The following is an 18,414-nucleotide window of genomic DNA, read 5'->3' as shown; positions in this document are numbered from 1 at the left end:
GAAAAGACTTTCATTTCCAGTTTGTCAGAGCGCAGGTCAGTGATTGTGTGGATGATTTATTACACGCCTGTGCGAGACATGAACAGAAGTTACTTTTGACTCTGTGGTGCTTTGTCAGTCACATTCCCAATTCTTCTGTTTTCCTCAGGAAAGCAAACTGCTCCATGAAACTACAATCTTAGATCGGCAAGGTTAAGTGCACCATGGATCTTACCGACTAACTATTCTGTGACTAACTAGAGAACCAATTCTTAAAATGCACTTTTATTGGCCTTTGATTGATTCGGATTGTGGACGAAAGACAGGAAATGAACTTTTAAAGGTTGCATTTCCACAGTCTGAGAAAATCAATAGATCGATGTAGATTTCAGTCTGAGGTTTTCTCAGAGAGGAGAGTTACTGTAGATATGTCTGTTTTGAACATGATCAGAATTATCAGTTATTATGGGTAAATCAACATACTCTTGGAGACTGGAGGGAGTGTGAACATTTTCTAGTATTGAGTTGTTCCTTCACCGGTTTTAGAGATATTTGATATCAGAACATGAGGATGTAATTCAATCAAAGACAAAAAGTTCGACTTGTCTGTTGGTTGAGTGGGAACTCAATTGCGTTTGCAATAATTGAAGCTGTATCATATTTTTTTTTGTATATATTTTATAGTTTTCACTAGCCTGGGTTTCCCCATGCTGCCTTGGCGCAGCTCGATTTTATTCATGCTGCTAGGCAGCCTGCACACCATGAATCAAATTTTCACCTGAGATAGGGAACCAATCAAAGAACAGGGAGGGAGCGGCGAGACGATGATGACGTATATGTGACACACCGAAGCAGTTTGTTTATAGACGAATCCGACGAGCGTTCTGTGTAGGCTGCCATCTTGTGGCGTCGCCATTACTGAGCTGTTACACAGGCATACAGACATATGCACCGGTATGTAAACAACCTCGGTGATAACGCGAACGCACCCTCGATGACAGCTACAGCCAGGCAGAATGACTTGTTGGTTTGATCTGTGACTGCAGTGGCCTCCAGTCACAGATGAAGGTACAAACGATCTTACAGATTAACATTATTTATGAAAATAGCTTGGCAAGCTAGCTAGGCTAACGTTTGCTAACGAGGAAACTATAAAAAGATCTGTCCATTTGGCAACAATAAATAAATAAATGAATGAAATCAAATAAACAAATTCATGTTTTTCATTTGTGTCCATTATTTATCTCATTTTCACATTGCAACAGGCAAGGGTAAGGTAACGTTACAGCTAGAAAGTATACATAATATCGACCAATTAGTGTTTTTAAACCATGGAAAGAGGTCAGTATAACAGCGGGAGAACAATTATGTCACATAACGTTACATTTAGCTCAGGAAAGCCATTTAATGACCATAGCATGTTAATTGAATAGAAAAAATAGCAATGTCCACGTCTTGTACTCGCACAGGAAATCTGTAAACCGTACGGCACCAGACAGGGGCAGTCGACCCGGGGTATTCACAGTGTTTTCTCTTCAAAATTGAAATTTTACTGCCACCATTGAAATAATTTATAACGGAAACTGTTTACCCACTCGACATTACACAAGGGCTAACGTTGTAACTTTAGTGACAGTCCTAAATCGCGGGCTGTTTATTCCAGTGGACGCAAGTTGCAACTAAAACAATAGAAGGCAATGGCGCAACGCTACCCAGCAACAGCTCAGTAATGGCGCCCCGCTTACTTCCGGTAGTTTCGCCGGATTCGTCTATATCCATGGATCCATCTCGGCAGCGGACGCGAAATTACCTTTTGATACAGCTTTTGTGTATACATAAATCTGCGACCCATCGTTGTCTTCATTATCTAATTTTCTGTCAGTCCACATACGTCATCTGGTATCATTGACCCGATTGGCTATGAGCTACGTACAGGCGCATTTGATAGACATTCATAGCACCCAATAATACGGCTCTGGGCATTCGTAAACCACGCCTCAAATACGAGAAAATGAACATGTGGTTTCCAGACCACGTCTCATTCTCATACGTCTGATACGTGGTCTGGCGTTAGCCAAGCTAAGTTTTCACATGATTTTATAATTATTTTCATTGGTTTGTTGTGTAGTAACGAAGTAGAACTACTTAAGTACTGTACTTAAGTACTAAAATGCTGTATCTGTACTCTACTAGAGTATTGTTTTTTTTTCATACTTCTACTTTTGCTTCAGTAGATATTTTCGATGAATTTAATACTTTTACTTCGATATTTTTTTTAATGTTCTGCTAGTTACTCGTTACAATTATAAAAATTTTACGAATCATTCGTTGCAAGTTGGCTTTCATGCTGCCTAAATCACACGCCAGTTTTATAGGGTAATGGTATTGATTGACACACGCATTGACAACTAATGCAGGGGTTGTCCTGCAATGACATTTTTTGGCGGCCGCCAAAGCAAATTTGTATCCCGCCAAAGTGCCTTATTTGATTGCTAGATCAAACTTTTGACCGCTTTCTATAATAATTACATGACACAATACTTGTACTTTTAGTACTTAAGTAGTGAATTTTAACATAAACTACTTGCAATACTTAAGTACAAAAAATGTTAAATACTGTAGTACTTCTACTTAAGTGTGGTGCTTTATGAGCACTTCAACTTCAAGTCACTTTTTTGATAGAGAACTTGTACTTTTACTCAAGTCCGGGTTTCTAGTACTTTATACATCTCAGAATGCCAGTATTGCTGTTTTTTACTGTATTTTTAAATACAGTATCTCTTCAATTAAAACCATAAATGTATACTATCCACTCAAGTGTACATTTGAAAATCTCTTTGAAAAATGTTTACAAATAAATACAAGTTCAAATCTTGTTTTTCATGCTCTAGGAGCAATAAAAACGCATTATAAAACAATTCTGACTGAGGTTGTAATAATTCATGCATGAAATGGTTAAAATTATCCATTTTGTTTTCTACATTGTTAATTTTATAGAGATTGTTTTAGAACATTTTGAATGTTTAAGCATTTGTCATTTTATACATCTATCAACATAATGTAGAATTACAGTTTTGGCGTAAAGTTAACACCCAATGTAATTGTTCACTCGTGCAAATTTCTTTCGAAAAGAAAAGTAGTTTGCACTGAATTGCACAGTATAGGGGAGCGCGGGGCACAACGTAACACGGGGCTAGTTGTAACACACTTGTTTTAAATACTTACACACATGCTAGCATGACGAAACTTGGTGTATTTACTAGTTGCCATTTCAACACAATGTAGAGAAAAAAATTGTGCCAAAATTCCGAAATCTTTGTAAGATATCACTGAACATTTATTTAACCATAGTAAAAGTACATTTCCTACTTAAGTTAATTTTTCATCTCTATTTTTTGTGTTTATTTAAAATTAGACAAATCTGATATTATTTTAATATCCAATCTGTTGTTTAACAGTTGACATCGTTCTAATGCTTCGCTAACTAGCAGAAGACACTAGCAGGGTTTAAACCCCAGTTGTGCAGTTGGGGCATGTTGTCACACTGCGTTACAATGTGCCCCTATTAGAAATATGCTATTATATTCTATACTTTTATGAATTCTATTGAGAAAACAAGAGAAACATGTAAATAAAGAGTGAGAGTCAATGTTCAGAAATTATTAAGTATTATTTTGTTTGGACAATGCTGTATAGCTGTGTTTTCCGGTGTGTTTGTTGTCAAACTCAAAAATGTGTATATTTTTAATTATGAAAAAATGCCATTATTTTACATGAAAAAGTTAATAATTCTATTTTATCAAAAAAATATTTTGGATTGACTTGTATTTTTTTTTTTTTTATTAGATTATTTAATGGTGATGTTACAATGTACCCCACCTATGGGGCATGTTGTCACATTTCATTTCCATTCTTTCAGGGTAAATCAAGAAAAAAGTATACACTGTATTAATAAAACAAAACCACATAATTGCACTAGACATTTGGGAAATTAACTTGGGGGGAAAAAAAAATTAAGTAGATTTACACAAATTGACAAAGTCAAAAAGTGTTACGTTGTGCCCCACTCCCCCCTACCTTAATTCATATAAAAAATATTGTTTATAAAAAATGTTGAAATAAATTGAATTGTCTCGTCTTAAAAAAACAAAAACCCTCAGTCAATTAACATTTTCAGTAAAAAAACAAAACAAAAAAAAAACAAGATCATCGCTGCTTTTAAATAGTTAGTTAGCGGTTTGATCAGAATAGTCACGAATGCGTCAGTGAACGAGTGAGAGCAGAAAAGCACAACTTCTGTGGTCTGCCAGCTCCCAGCTGTTCGGGCGACGGTACCGTTGAGGTCTCTTGTCAGGAAAACATTGCACACATTACACCAAGGCACAGTGGTGGATATGTCGTGCTGTCATTTAATAAGATCGCATTGCTCATCAAGGTTCATTTGCCGTGCATAGACAAAATAGATTTAATTAGCACGACGTCAAATGCTGTGCACATGTCTGTGGCGTTTCCTCGGAAAATAATGACACATTTTCATGTAACCATCAAGTTCTAATTAGACTGTTGGGTTTATGGAAAGTGCTAAAGTTCAGTGAATGACAAACAAATGGCTTGCCAATTAGGCATTGTTGACTGGCATCTATGTGTGACTTTTTCTCTCTTGTCGCTTCGTTGGTCTGTTAGTCACTCGGCTTGGGTTCATTGTTTTTGGGGGGAATTGATATGCTAGTGTACAGCTGAGCCATGTACTGGGTCATTCAGCCTGGCAGTGACTGAATGGTGCCCGTTGTTGGGCTTTCTCGGCAGGATTCGAGGCTTGCCAGATAGCAGGAGCGTGTAACTGCAGAAACGCACCACTATAGGCAGACTTGAGAGCTGGATGTGGAGGTAGGGCAGTTGGGAAGGAAAATTGGTTTCCACTAAGGATCAGGATAAGAGAAGATTTATGGTGGAAGCAAAAATGTTCAACATTTCTCACATTATCACAGTTTATGCACTACAGTTTAGAATCCAATCAGTTGATATTTCACTGGTTTTGGCTATACTTCACAAATGAATTAGTTTGAATATCTGGCAGCTGTTAAATTTAAGTACACAATTAGATAATACCAATTTAGGTCAAACAATTACCAAGAAATGCTTCATTTTGTTCAGTCTGCGGTGTAAAAAGGTCACATTAGCAATTAAAGAAAAACACTTAAAAGGATACTTCAGGATTTAGCATTAAGCTTTGTATTAGTAGAAAACCTGTAGCATTTTCAAATTGCCATGTTTTACACTCATTACACTCACTAAAATCATCATTTTACGTCATCTGAGGATTGTTTGTCCAGAGGCTAAAGACTACAGTAAGTAGTCGGGTCTGTCCCGCATGTTCTCAACCCGCCCATAGAGGGCGATCTCACTCACAGAATGAGTGTCAGCCATCTTGTTTTGGAAGCTAAGCTAGCAGGCTCTAGTTCTGTGGAGAAAGCTGAGTAGTAGGGACATGTCCGGCCGTCGATGTCCGGGCTTTCTGTAGTCGCTATTCATTGTTTAAATGCACAGCTTTTGTTTCAATCTAACTGAATTCATTGCGATTGGTCAATCTGAAAGTTGTGTTTACATGAACGCTAAACAAGTGAATTCCCGCTCCTCCGTGAGAGATACGAGACCGGTGCGTCTCATAGGTGTCACTCATCGGTAATCACGCCACCGGCCTCGCTCCGTTCTCCCGCGGCCCTCACTCGTCCCGCTCGCCACAGTAAACCTAATAAAGAACGCAAAAGCCGAATCCCGGACATTTTGGGCGATCTCGAAACACATTTTCGGGCAGACTCATCACTGAGACTCTCTAATAGCCTAGACTTGTTTAACTACAGCGCTCTGTTACCGGTAGGCGTGGCCTCCTAGGGCAGCGAAGCAAGTGCATTCTGGGAGTTGGTGTCTTTCAACCACATAAGCCAAAAATACATTTTCTGGCTTTTCTCAGTCTAGAAAGTTCAAAATTAAAAAATTTCTTCTACACAAATGACCCATTTTAAATACACATTCATCTTTCCATAGGTGATGTATCCCTTTAAAGGGATACTCCACTTTTTTTGGGGAAATAGGCTCATTTTACAACTCCCCCAGAGCTAAACAGTTGGGTTTTACCATTTTTGAATCCATTCAGCCAATTTTCTGATATTTAGAAGAATATCAGTATCCAGACAGTTTCTGGTCTCATTGACTGACATAGTAGGAAAAAATATATACTATGGAAGTCAATGAGACCAGAAACTGTCTGGTTACTGATATTCTTCTAAATATCAGACAATCGGCTGAATGGATTCGAAAACGGTAAAACTCAAATGTTTAACTCTGGGGGAGTTGTAAAATGAACCTATTTCCAAAAAAAAAAGTGTAGTATCCCTTTAAGCAAAATATGGTCAGGTCAACGTGTCTGAATAATTTTTGTTCCCAAATTAAAAACAAAAAATACTGGTATACCACTGTATGAAGATTTGTGGGGTATAATGTGTCACAGTTAACTTTATTTCTTAGAAGAAAAGGTTCTATATAGAACTTTAAAGGGTTCTATCAGCACTACGCATTTGGAACCCCTGAAAGGTTCTATACAGAAGCCTTTTTAAGGGTTCAATAATAAGAACCCTTTAGAGTTCTGTGTACCCAGGAAAAATGTTCTATATGGAACCTTTTAGGTTCATTCATTATCATTTGTTTTGTCCTTTCCGGATTAAATATTTCATATTATTGACAAACATCAAGACCCTAAAATGTATTTATGAATGCATGTGAATGATCACAAAATTAAATATGGGGGATAGAAAATGTATATATTTATATAATTTTATGTAGTTAATCAATTTCACACGAAGACTACAACAGTTTAATAAACAATTGAATTACAATTACAAAATGTTGCAGAATAATGTAATATATGAATGAATAATAGCCTATAAAGAACCTTTGTGCCAAAAGGGTTCTTTCTTGTCATTATGGAAGCTTTTATAGCACAAAAGGTTAAAGAACCCTATGCTTCATATATAGAACCCCAATGAACCCTTTTTTCTAAGAGTCTAGTGTCCTATACACACACTAGTAAAACAATATCAAAAATGATATCTGGTGTATGTATGTTTTTGAGCAAATAACCACACCATACAAATGTTCTTGACATATATTATTGTTCCTCACTAGATCTGCTGGATTGTCCTGCAATTACAATTAAACGTTAAGTGGCAGGACGTTAATTAATGAAAGTTTAATTAAGTGGAAAACAAACAACATTACAATACATAAACGAGAGAATGTTTTCTGAGAGAATGTTCTCTGCATGCCTTTTGGCGGCGTCTGTGTCTTAAAGAGTCCGCTTCATTGGACAGTTCTCCACATGCAAAGTGAATTTCAGTGCCTAATTTCACGATAAATATGGTGTTATTTGTAGAGGACGTATATCATATTTAGTGGGCTGTCAGTGTGATGTTTCCATGCCTGGCCTCTTTTAGACAACAATGTGCATTCACATCAATATGTGTTTGCCTGTAATGAAGTTGAATAAACAGCAGGCCTCGTTCCTCGCAGACTCTGTTGCTGCGACTGATTTATGCTTTTCCGTGGCGTTTGGTCTTAATTGCATAGTCACGCATGTGTGTGAGTCAGATGCCGTCTGATGGAAGACTGAATAAGAGAGCGCGAGTCGTCTTTCATTCGCTGGAATTGCTCGTCTCGGTGGTGGGAGATCTGGCGTAGCAACATGTGGCAGGTGGTGAAAGAGGGATGGGGTGGAAAAAAAGAAAAGAAAGAGTACATCAGGCCTCCCTTTCTGAGTCTGCCTGCAGCTACAGATACATCAATTATACCACCGTGTTTGAGAAACGCTATAAAAGGGTTTGGGAATGAGCACTACGTTTATTCTTTTCTTGTATTAAAAGCTAGCATCTTTAAATTAATATTCTGGGCTGAATCGGGAGCATTTATGGTGTATTGTTGATTACAAAAAAAAAACAAAAAAAACTGTATTCCTTGCTTTCTTTATTTCAAAATGAGAGGCGTAGCCTGTACAATGAAAGTAAATGAGGAAGATTGGAGGATTTAAAGGGATAGTTCACTTTGAAATACATTTTTGGTATGTTTTAGCTTACCTCAAGGGCATCCAAGATGTACGTATCATTGTTCTTTGTATTTTTATTTGTCATATAATGGAGGTCTATGGTCACCACCTCAAAGCATGCACAGAGAAGTCCAAATTAAACATGATTTAAAGACTTGCAGTTAAAGTACGAGTCATTAAATCATGTTTAATACGTATGGAGCTGGTTATGATGTAATGTGTTAGTTTACAAACCATGCACTGTGGTAAAAGTGTTTTGAGGGCTAGGTCCGCTTGGTTCACATAGAAGTTGTCGGTGTTTTACTGCCACTAGTGTTTATTTTGGCTGGAAAATGCCTTGACCTGTAAGTATAGGCATGTTTTTCTGAGTATGTTTGGTAAAAACTTTTGGTTACATTTTATTTTAAGGTGTCATTGTTACAATGTAATTTAGGCAAGAAACATTGACTGATTTTTTTACACACCAAATTCATAGAAAAAAAAGCATATGGTTGTGATCTTGTGGCTATACTACTATATATATAGATATATTTCCTCAAAAGTCTCATTTGTCAATCATGATTATTATGATTTTCGATGTTTATTGTTCAGGTGTGTCTCACTTCCCCATATTCTCAGCATGGACAACCCGGTCTCATCCCAAGACGTCATATAACTGACGTTTTGGGACGTCTTTTGACCATACGTCAATATTCGCCTTTTTAGGGCCCCCTTAAACGTCGGTAGATGAGGTTATGGGATCCTAACTCTACCCCATACCTAAACCTAACCCTAAACCTACCCCGTCACCTAACTGACGTTAAAGGTAAAGCGTCAGTTGTATGACGGCCCGGGATCGCCATCTACCGACGTTTAAGGGGGCCCTAAAAAGGCGGATATTGACGTATGGTCAAAATACGTCCCAAAATGTCAGTTATATGACTTTTTGGGATGAGACTGTGTTAGCATGGAATAAGCAGCTAGCTAATGTTAAAAAACAACTTAACATTGTTTCTTCAAACTTTCTTGTGGCCTACTGAAATGTTTTTATTTTCCACACCTGCTTGGCTTATCATCTTTTACCCATTCCACATTTAAAAGGGATGTGAAATAGGTTTACATTTTTATATATATAAATGGTCTTAAAAATGTCTTTAAAAGACTTGAATTTACATAAAAAAGTACATTTGCTTTTTAAGTGTATATATAGTATGTTTTCACTAGACTGAATTCAGTACCGGCCCATAAAGGCTAAAGCTGGGTGACGCGTGAGATGAGTGTGGCCGTAGTGCTACGAGTGCGGGCAGCGCGGGGCACGACCCAGCGTTCAGCTAAAGCCACATGTTAATGCGAATGTAATCCACATCCTGCTATGGGATGATCCCCGTGAACCTCTGCCAGCAAGGATGCTCTCTATCACACTTTCTAGTAACTGAAACGTCAGCCAGGCCAGCTGAATGTGTACGAGTATGTGTTTATGTGCATGTTCTTCAGTGTGTGTGTGGTGTTGGGTGGGTTGGGTTGGGTTGGGTGGGTAGGGGGAGGGGGGTGTTTTGGGGGTAATCAGTTTAATGCATAGTGTATTTGACATTTGTATGTATACATTTCAAATACATACAGGGCTTGACATTAACACCCGCCAAATGCAGGTGTATTTCAGCGCTCACTCCTACTAGCCACTTTGGACGGTTGAATTTTATATATAATATATACATTTTTCAACTGTAGTATTTTAAAAAGGCATCTGAAATAATTAACTAAGTGCAATGTATTGTTGTCAAAAATATTGATTTTCGATAGTTATCGCTCCCAATACTCATTTTCCACAGAATAGATAAAGGAAACCAGCTGCTCTCTCTCTCTCTCATCTCTCCATCAGTGTGTTACACACAAACCCGCCTCTACTCACTCACTCTTTTCATTTGCTCCGGATGAATATTGTTGCTGTTATAGGGCTTGAATTTCTGCGTGGGATAATTGTACTAACTCCCGCAGATTTCGTGCTCACACCCGAAGCGCACGCACATAAAGCCGTCTCTCAGCACGATATTGAGTGCTTTTACACTGCTTAGTGCAGTTAAACAGTCAAATACACACAAAATAATGTCAAAATGCCAGTCTTGGTGAGTATTCACGTAAACACGAAATTGGTTATGTTTTAAGTGAACGTAAACAGTCGAGAAAGAAAAAAATGCACATGTGACCGTATAATGGATCAGTGTCAGGTCTTAAAGTGACAGCCGCCTAATATTCCTGGTGCCACTTTTCCCCCATGGTATCAATGTCAAAATTGTGGCCAGTGAAAATGCTGAGTGGCTAGTAACTTTGGAAAACCACTAGCCATAGTGGCTGGGTGAGCAAAACAAGTACATGTCAAGCCTTTCCTTAAATCAAATTTCATTTTGAATACATTTTAATCTTAATTTTTTATCAGTGTTTTATCAACAAATTGCCTATCCAGCTGGAAAAACTTAAATAAGAAATAAATAAAGTAGACAATATAATTACGACACAGAGGCGCTGGCGAGTGAACTGGAGCCGAACTCACACCGAAAAACTTGATAGAAAACTCTATTTATTAATATGAAATTCAAATGTTTAATGGATAATAAGTCCGGTTACTTTACTTTACCTTACTTTGGCCTGTTCTTTGTGTCAAAGTTTTAGCTCCTTTACAAGATTAGCATAGTACTCCCCTTCAGACTCTCTGTTCTTTAAGATTGGGTGTACACAAAACCTTCTTTTCTGTCTTTTAAAGAGAATAAAAAGCTTGTCTTCACTGGATGAAGTGTCCATGTTTTTTCAGCCGTCGGCGCTTCAGTTCTGAACGTCGCAAATTTGCATTGCGGCTGAGGTGAATGGTTTTGACGCAAACTATTCGCTTTTCCGTTTCGCGTCCGGTGTGAAACTGCTGCCTACAGCTTACTGGGTTTTAAAACAGCTAATACTGAATGTTCAGATTTTCCTGGGTTATTTTATGTGATTTATAAACGGACTTAAAATTATCTTCTTTTTTTTTTTTATTCTCCCTTGTATCTTTCATATATTTAACCCAGCCGTCTTTATATCCACGTGTCCTGATAGGAAAAAGACCTATAATGTGGAAAACATAAGCATTCACTGTGAATCATTGCAGGAAACATACATGCAAATGTATGTGCATTTAAAGTGCTTATGTTTATAACACGGCTAATTTCAGAAAACATGTTGGCAAGGGACATTTGCAGTCTGTGAACCATATTGGCCGCGCGGTGAGTTAGCATTTAGCGGCTCTTTAATCTGATGACACTGCAACTCTCCGGAAAATGGGCATGTGATATACGGAATTTAAAAGAGCCATTTACTCTGGGCTGAATGACCTGTGATGATTGCCACAGATACTGCCAGTCAAGTACAGTCACCATCGGGAGTAAATAACTGATAATGCTGCTGTCAGCAGGCTCTTTATCCTTTCCAATTACAAATGATTCAGGAAAAGAGAGCATCAACCGGAGCAAGTTGTCACAGCCGTATCTCATTAACTATAAGACATTGTACACTACTGTTTAAAAAAAAAAAATTGGGGTAGGTAATGTTTGTTTTTTAGTATTTTTATTAAGCGAAGATGCAATAAATTGATCGAAAGTGACAGTAAAGACATATTTTTTTATATTTTTAATATTCAAAGATGGAAACTTTCCATGGGAATAAAGTGGGAATTTTCAAAGTTGAGGGTTGGCTCTTCATAGGGAACTTAAATGTAGTTGAGGAAAGTATATTTGACCATAATCTCTTGACTAAAACAAACAGATGCCATTTAAATACACTTCAATATCCATGCCATTTCTCAATCACATGCACATAGAACACTGCTCACTGCATGGCTATCGAGACCACACCCCCTACTGGCACTGTGCATGCCTCCATCACACAAAGCACTAAGGCACACATTTGAGCCTGTGGACTAAACAAAGTGAAGTAAGTTTTGATGATATTATGGGGAAATATATTTAGTACATGTTTAAATTGCGAATCAAATACAAATGTATTCATCTGTAGCAATGCTCATTAGATGCTAAATAAGTTAGCATAACTTTATTTACCACATAAAGCAGGTGCTAGCTACCTCATGTGGTTGTTTTTCCAACCGGCCCAACCATAGATATCTATATAAAGGCTAGATGTCTTAAGGCGGAGTTTCTATCGTCATCACCGGCGGCCATCTTGTCACAGGCCAGCTGATGCAAGATGAGTGGTCAGCATGAACACAAATACTCTTATCTCGTTGAAATCTTGACGGATTTACAAACGGTTTGGTTTCTTACAAATGTTATTAATTATCTGGATGATAATTTTATTTATACACTTATTATTCATAAGTATGCTGTGTCATAGCTACATCTCTGACGTTTGTAACAAACCAAACCGTTTGAAAATCGGTAGAAAATTGAGCAAGTTATGGATATTTAAATAGTACGTAAACCATTAACACAATGTTACGAGTGAGCTAGCTGCCTGTGACAAGATGGCCGCCAGGTGCAGACGTCAACCTCCATTGGCCAGCAGCGTGGATGAGATATCTAGCCTTTATATAGATATCTATGGGCCCAACCCTAGTAATGCTAATGCAATTGACCAATGGCTAAGCCACGCCCCTTCCACTCACTCGGACAAACAGTCAACATTCGGGGACAGGCGCTATGGCAGCTGTCACAGTAAGAGACATTTCACAGGAGGCAACTGGTGATTTATGGAGACAGAAAGATTATATATCATCTGGAAGTCACCTAAAGGGCTTAACTATGCATTGGAGGGTTATATTAATAATTTTATTGTTGAGAAGGTCGATGAAAAGCTTCAGCTCCAGGCAGAGATGTACAGGTCACAGTGTAATCGTTGCCATCACCGTTTGGTGCTACAGTATTTACATCATTCATTCAGCACAACATTGCTATCTCGGTTGGTAACTGATACTTTAATGAAGCTAAGTGACATGATGTACACCGCAGCTAAGCTAACTAATGTTAGGCTAACGTTAGCCTTAACGTTACGTTAGATTTTAAAGATAACGTTCAAATACGTTGTTGACTTAACTTAGAACAGATGTAGACATCCTTGTTTGATTTATCCACGTTTAGTTGGTGTTGTCGTCTACCGCATAACTTTATCCAGAGCAGACACTTATCTCGGGTTGAGATGTGGCTTGGGAAAGGGTAAAAAAAAACACACCTTCTCGGGAACCTGGTGTCGGAGTTGCATGTACCCCATACACACCGTTTGACCATTTTAAACTTAAAATGACAAGAAAAAACGAATGAAAATTGACTGATGGACGTGGAAGCAGAGAATGTCCGAGTGTATTGGGTTAGCTGCGCATTGTGATTGGCTCATCGTGTTTGGGGGTGTGGCTTAGCCATAGGTATATAGCATAAATATATACATAAATAGTAAGGCTAGCTAAACAACTAGAATGATCTTGAAAACATATTGCAGGAGGCAGAGAAAATCACTGTAGTAACACCATAGCAACCATTCAGAACACCTTAGCAACCGCCTAGCAACACCATAGCAAACAGCCAGAACAGCCTAGCAAGCACCTAGAATCCACCTGATCACATGAATAAGGCATATCAGCAGAACAGCAACCATGTACCACACCCTAGCAACCGAGTGGTGGGTTTTGCCACTACAAGCACCTTTTCACATTTTCTTCTGGAAATGTACATTCATTTCTTGTGACTTCTGTTTATATTTATGCTTGGATATGAGACAATGATCGATTATATTACAATGAATTCCCAGTTAGTTCCCATGGAAAGTTTCTAATATGGAATATTAACAAACTTCCCATGGAAATTTAGCCGAAACTTTTTTTGCAACCGTAGATGTGGCACAGCTGTTTACAATATTGATAATAATAATCAGAAATGTTTCTTGAGCAGAATATCTGCATATTAGAATCATTTCTGAAGGATCATGTGACATTGAAGACGGATGCTGAAAATTCAGGAATAAATTACATTTTAAAATATAGTATGATCGAAAACCGTTATTTTTAAATGATGCATGTATTGCTGTTTCTTTGATCAGATAAATACTTGCAGGAACTATTTCAAAAACATAAAATCAAAAACCTAAAAACCCCAAAGTTTCTGTTGGCCAAGGCAATGGATTGATATTTTTGTCTTATATTTTTCACTTTTGCTATTCTTTCATATTGCTTTTGAATGCAACGCAATGGCTTAATTTACTGCGTATAGTCTTAATTTACTTACGTCTTGCTGTTGCTACGTGTAATCTACATGTTCAACTAACTACATCTTTTTTTCCTGGACAGTGACTTTGCAATACAATTTTGTGGTCAAGAAGTTAAGGTTTATACAGAAAAGTCTGACAACTAGCCCAGCTAGTCAACATTCAAAGCTCCAACTTTAATCTAGTGTGTTCTGAAAGCGTAACGTTTCCTGTTATCACGTATTCTCAGCGTGGGTTTCGTGTGACGCGACAGTTAGCGTGTTTCAGAATGCAGAGCATGCGGTCAGCGATAACCTCTACCTATCTTTGTAGATAACACTGCAATCTGGAATGAAATCTACTGATGGCCCGCTCAAACTGTCAATCAGCAACCTCTCTGCCTCGCCTTCTCTTGTGTTGTTGGGTGAAAGGTTATGTGAAAGACATTGCAGCAATGTAACAACTAATATCTGTTCACTAAATTTTCTCTCTCTCTCTTTTTTTCTTTTGGCTCTCAAATGGATGTTCAAACCCCACACTGGGACTCTTTCAACAGGTATGTGTTCCACATTTAACCATTTCCTCATTATCCATGGTCTTCCCTGACCAGCATGCCATCCATTTTGGCTCCTGTAGAAACATGTGAGAGCTTTTTGACCAATGTTCTCTGTTGGGTTTGGGAACAAAGTAAAGATGTGTCACTTTGTAGATATCACACCACGACCTGATCTTTTGAAGCATTCAGTCCCACATACTTTTTTTTTTTTTTTTTGCCATGGAACATAAAATGAGAATCTTATAAGGATTTTTACTTAGTTCTAAAGGAAATTCAAATTATTTAGCATTTTGGCGAATTGTTAATTAAAGGGATGTTCACACAGGGGATGATAACTATAATGTGCTTTTAAAGGAGTAGTTCACTTAAAAAAAAACACTTTTGCTAATAATTTACTCACCCCCATGTCATCCAAGATGTCCATATCATTCTTACTTCAGTCGAAAAGAAATGAAGGTTTTTGATGAAAACATTCCAGGATTTTCTCCATATAATGGACTTCAATGATTCAAGGTCCAAAAGACAGTTTCAGTGCAAACTGCAAACTGTTCAAAGGGCTTTAAATGATTCCAGATGATGAATAAGGGTCTTATCAAGCAAAACAATCACTCATTTAAAAAAAAAATAAGAAAGTATAAGTTTTATAAGCACAAATGCTCGCCTTGATGCGCGTTCATGACTGTCCTGTTTGAACTCGTTTATCAACATGAACAAATATTTTTTCGTGTCATTTGGTTCATTCAACGAACGAAATGAACGAGTTGACTTGGGAAAAGATTTGTTCATTTTGATGAACAATTCGAACAGGAGAGTCACGAACGCGCATCACAGAACAGAGCAAGGCGACCATTTGAGCTTATAAAAAGCTTGCAGTTTGCACTGAACCTGTCTTTTGGACCTTGAACTGTTTGGTTCCCATTGAAGTCCATAGAATTTTTTCATCAAAGACCTTAAGTTCTTTTCGACTGAAGAAAGAAAGACATGGACATCTTGGATGACGTGGGGGTGAGTAAATTATCAGCAAAAGTTTTAACTCTATATGACTAGGGTAGTACACAACCATAAAGTTAAAGATTTATTCCAGCTGATGAACGATATAACTAGCAGCCAATCAGAATCCAATCATCTTTAAAGGAACACTCCAACTTTTTGGGACTTTAGCTTATTCACCATATCCCCCAGAGTTAGATAAGTCCGTACATAAATTTTTCATCTCCGTGCATGCTGTAACTCTGTCTGATGCACCCACTGCTAGCCTAGCTTAGCACAAAGAGTGGATGTAAATGGATACAGCTAGCATACTAATTCCTAATAAGTGACAAAACGACGCAAACATTTTACTATTTTCCTATTTCCTACTTGGGCGGAGTGATTACCGCAGACGCACCGTGGTGAGGAGCAGAGAGTTTGTTCAGAGTTGGAGTATAGAGTCAACAATTACTAGATGGTAAAAGCATAGTTTACAATCACAGGTGTAAAGAGATGTGACAATAAACATGGGAGACCTGGTAATACAATGATGTCTAACCAAAAACGAATTCTAACCAAAAAGTCGGAGTGTTCCTTTAAAGAGTTAATAGTCACATATAATGGGAATCGACAACGGCAGTGCAGGGGTTTTTCCAAACGATTTTACATCAAATTGTAGCAAATCATAGGACAATGCTACCTTGTTGTGTTTGAGATGGGGTTGAAAGTAGCGCATTCAGCTTTCGAAGACTTTGCATAATATGCGACACTTTTGTCATTCATTTCATGGTGTGTTTTTTTTAGAGCTTTGAAATGTTGTATGGACAAAAGCGGCTTCCAGAGATTCCCACAAACTTTTCATTTTTGTGTTCTACAGACAAAGTGACACCATATGGGTTTTTGTAGAATTTTCATTTTGGGGTAAACTATTCCTTCAACTACCTACAAATGTACAGACGGATTCATAAACTTCTTTGCATTACGACATCTGTGACTCTAATCGTCTGTAACTGTGCAAACGCTTGGGAATGAAGAACGCATTTTCTCACTCCGAACACAGCACGATATGACAATAGGTCTGCTCACGTAATTGAAAAGCTAAATGTAAAAACGTAGAATAGAAGCTAATGAAACCGCTCCTTAAAAATGTGTCCTTTCAGTTGTGCTGTCATATTTCAATTTAAAACACAATGCAAAGCAATATTAGGTTCCAATGAGGCATAATAGAGAACAGGACCTGAGGTTACAATCAAATTCCAAACATCGACCTTGATGGAAAGTTTGAACAACCAGCCATTATTTACCAAACGATAAAAAGCCGTTCACCATTATGAACCTTTTTTTCCCCTATTATTTCTATGCCACTGTGGTAATGTACTATGAAGGTTGCACTTTAGCAGTGCCATAATTAAACTGGACGCCCGAGGCATTGCGAGTGAGCTGTAATAGATCGTATCATTGTGTCGGAGATGCAAGGACACAGATCATTGGCTGCTGAGGATGGAGTCAAGTGATTGGGGAAAAATATATCATATATTGCTAGTTGGTTGCTGTGTGGTTCAACAAGTAGGAACTGATGTAGAAACAAATGTATTTTTGGCCTCTCAAAAGTGGGAGAGTTTTTGAAGGCATGGACTGAAAGTATAAGGGGGTTTGACTGACAGCTAGATCACACGCTATTGATTGAATCTCGCGGCCAGTCTCTGTCTTACAGCCTCTCTGTGTTTTAGCTGAGCTTTGTTTGTTTGGTTTCCTTTGGCAATTCTCTTTGGTTATTACATCGTGTGGAGCCCGAGTTATTGCCTGGTTTGAGTGAGATTGACAATCCAGCCTTCATTGATAATCAGAGATGCCAGTTCATTTGATTCAAACTATTCACATGTTATTAATGTTAAAGGAGTAGCTCACTTTTTAAAAAAACTTTTGCTGATAATTTACTCACCACAATGTTATCCAAGATGCCCACGTCTTTCTTTCTTCAGTCGAAAAGAAATTAAGGTTTTTGATGAAAACATTCCAGGATTTTCTCCATATAATGGACTTCAATGGGAACCAAACGGTTCAAGGTCCAAAAGACAGTTTCAGTGCAGCTTCAAATGGCTTTAAACGACACCAGACGATGAATAAGGGTCTTATCAAGCGAAACGAGCGGTCATTTCAAAAATAAATCAAAAAGTTTTATAAGCTCAAATGCTCGCCTTGCTCTGTTCTGTGATGCGCGTTCGTGACTCTCCTGTTCGAACTCGTTTATCAAAATGAACAAAGAGTAAAAATCATGAATAAAATCTATAGGCTACATAAAAGACAAAGGAAAATAATGAAGACATGTTAAAATATTCCCACAACTGTTTTATTGTGACCTTCATGTAACAAAAGAAGGTTGAAACCTGCAAGTTTTAATAGAAAGTGACCATAAGTGAAGAAAGACATGGTTATTCCAACATGACATGATTAGCATTATTCCTTAACTGATTTGCTTTCAGACGTATTAGCATGATGCTATAAACCCTAGCGACTCCGGTTATGAAACGGCTCAATACGAGTTCATGTGCAGATGGAGTTCCTGTTGACTTTAGTTGGCGTTAGTGTTGATGAGTCATTGTCCACAGCCTCCGTAAATTCC

At 37.9% G+C, this 18,414-nt stretch overlaps 1 protein-coding gene across 4 annotated transcripts in view; it reads left to right on the top strand.

The window, feature by feature from the left end:
- Window positions 1-18,414, top strand: part of adarb2 (adenosine deaminase RNA specific B2 (inactive)) — a 516,612-nt gene that overhangs the window by 277,065 nt on the left and 221,133 nt on the right. The window contains exon 1 of one of the 4 annotated variants that reach the window (XM_089125945.1): window positions 14,786-14,822. The exons of the other annotated variants lie outside the window; for them this stretch is intronic. Within the exon in view, the coding sequence (XP_088982071.1) occupies window positions 14,789-14,822 (34 nt within the window). The 5' untranslated portion in view covers window positions 14,786-14,788. Of the gene's footprint in view, window positions 1-14,785; window positions 14,823-18,414 lie in introns of those variants that run through there. 4 annotated transcript variants of the gene reach the window in all.

This window comes from Pimephales promelas, chromosome 22 (genome assembly GCF_988280905.1).
Source record: "Pimephales promelas chromosome 22, fPimPro1.hap1.1, whole genome shotgun sequence".
Taxonomy (NCBI): domain Eukaryota; kingdom Metazoa; phylum Chordata; class Actinopteri; order Cypriniformes; family Leuciscidae; genus Pimephales; species Pimephales promelas.
Note: the sequence above shows the minus strand (reverse complement) of the source record. Positions and strands in the feature narration are given on the sequence as shown.